Here is a 1,861-nt window from a genome sequence, read left to right as displayed (position 1 = left end):
ATTTTATGCTATGAAGGCTGCATGATGCTCTGTCCCTTCTGGGTGTGAGCAGACCTATCACTAAATCAGAAAAAGTGAAACACCCCAATAAACTCACTGTTGGTGGTTATCAATATTGCACCTGTTCATTGGGTAAAATTATTAATATTAGTTTTAAACATGCAGCTGAGGGTCATAATTAGTTGGCACAATGTCATGTTACAATTAAAAATAAATCAACAATACAAAAGTAAAAAGCACCCCTAAAGTCATTAGATATGATAAATTGTGTCACATTAATTAATCTTATCTCAGCTGTAGCAGTGAGTTTAAAAACAGGATGATGGAAGTAGATTAATGAGTAATCTGTCTCTGAAATAATTAAATAATAATAATTATTAAATCAAGTGTTTATTTTTGTAGGTAAGAGTATGTTTAACAACCTGGTAAAGTACTCCAGAATGCAGGAAATGGCATCTGTTTCATTCAAAATTTTCTGGGGGAGGACCCTCAGACCCCCCAACAGCGTCCCCCCACTTTTAAAATAGTTCTGACACCATGTTTATGAGGCAGTCACTGCCTGAATAAAGACAAAAAGAAATGACCAAAACACAAAGGTCTGCAGAAAACTTTCAAGTAAAAAATGATGTAATGTTCCTGGCCACCACTGTGTGAGTAGTTGTCCCAGTCTGGCCACCCCTGTGTGAGTAGTGGTCCCAGTCTGACCACCCCTGTGGGAGTAGTGGTCCCAGTCTGGCCACCCCTGTGTGAGTAGTTGTCCCAGTCTGGCCACCCCTGTGGGAGTAGTGGTCCCAGTCTGGTCACCCCTGTGGGAGTAGTGGTCCCAGTCTGGTCACCCCTGTGGGAGTAGTGGTCCCAGTCTGGCCACCCCTGTGGGAGTAGTGGTCCCAGTCTGGCCACCCCTGTGGGAGTAGTGGTCCCAGTCTGGCCACCCCAGAGAAAAATGTCTGGCTCCACAACTGAGTTTTTGTTGAACAAAAGTGTTACAGTGAGATTTTTCTGGTTTAGACCCAAAAACCAAAAACATCAATTGGTTTTTGGTTTGCTGAAATTGTTCTTTTACTTCACTAAATGGAGAAGCAGGAATACCCCCAAATCTGCTGCTGAAATTTTATTGAAGTTTTATTAAGCCTGCAGTTATATTATTATCCACACAAGGGTGCTATTTTCATTTAGTTCCAACCGTAGACTGAGCCCTGCCTATCTGTCCACTGTTAGCAGCTGTGACAACATGGAGGGGCAGAACTGATGACAGGACAGGGCAACAGCTCACAGTCATCATAGCAACTATTAGATTAACCACAAGCCCAACTGGATCTGTGTCACAAATGATCTGTAATCTTCTTACAATAAATTAATAACTGTCTTTGTTTTATTCAACCATCATGTAAAACAGATCAGTTAGTCCAAATATTTACACAGTAGTGATTAGAAACAGACAACAGTCTGCTATTTATTTAGTATATAGTGCTTGAAGTGTTCAGTAAGTTTAGATACTGCTGACCTACTGGTCTGTGTTTGTTCATTGGAAACACATATTTCTCTTTAAGTTCCCAATCACTTCTAAGAAATTATTTAAGAATTTCTTCAGTATGAACTTTTTCTTCTCCTGTCTAGATCAAGTCTTGAGTTTAGTTGAGTTAGAGCACTTTTCTCTAAGCACTAGCAGATTATCTAAGCTGCATTCAGAGTGAACAACCTTTTTGTGTGTGAAACTGTTTCAGCAAGCTGATGTCGTGCTCTGAAGATGGCAGTGTGAGACTGTGGGAGATTCAAGACCTGCCTTTACCTGCTGAACCTGCCTCTGCAGGTACACACACACACACACACACACACACACACACACACACACACACACACA

At 41.1% G+C, this 1,861-nt stretch overlaps 1 protein-coding gene across 1 annotated transcript in view; it reads left to right on the top strand.

The window, feature by feature from the left end:
• Nucleotides 1-1,861, top strand: part of wdr41 (WD repeat domain 41) — a gene marked incomplete in the record, with an annotated part of 32,206 nt that overhangs the window by 18,063 nt on the left and 12,282 nt on the right. Inside the window, 1 exon segment of the mRNA XM_014028635.1 lies at nt 1,725-1,810. Within this exon segment, the coding sequence (XP_013884089.1) occupies nt 1,725-1,810 (86 nt within the window).

Source organism: Austrofundulus limnaeus, unplaced genomic scaffold (genome assembly GCF_001266775.1).
Source record: "Austrofundulus limnaeus strain Quisiro unplaced genomic scaffold, Austrofundulus_limnaeus-1.0 Scaffold790, whole genome shotgun sequence".
Classification (NCBI taxonomy): Eukaryota; Metazoa; Chordata; class Actinopteri; order Cyprinodontiformes; family Rivulidae; genus Austrofundulus; species Austrofundulus limnaeus.
Note: the sequence above shows the minus strand (reverse complement) of the source record. Positions and strands in the feature narration are given on the sequence as shown.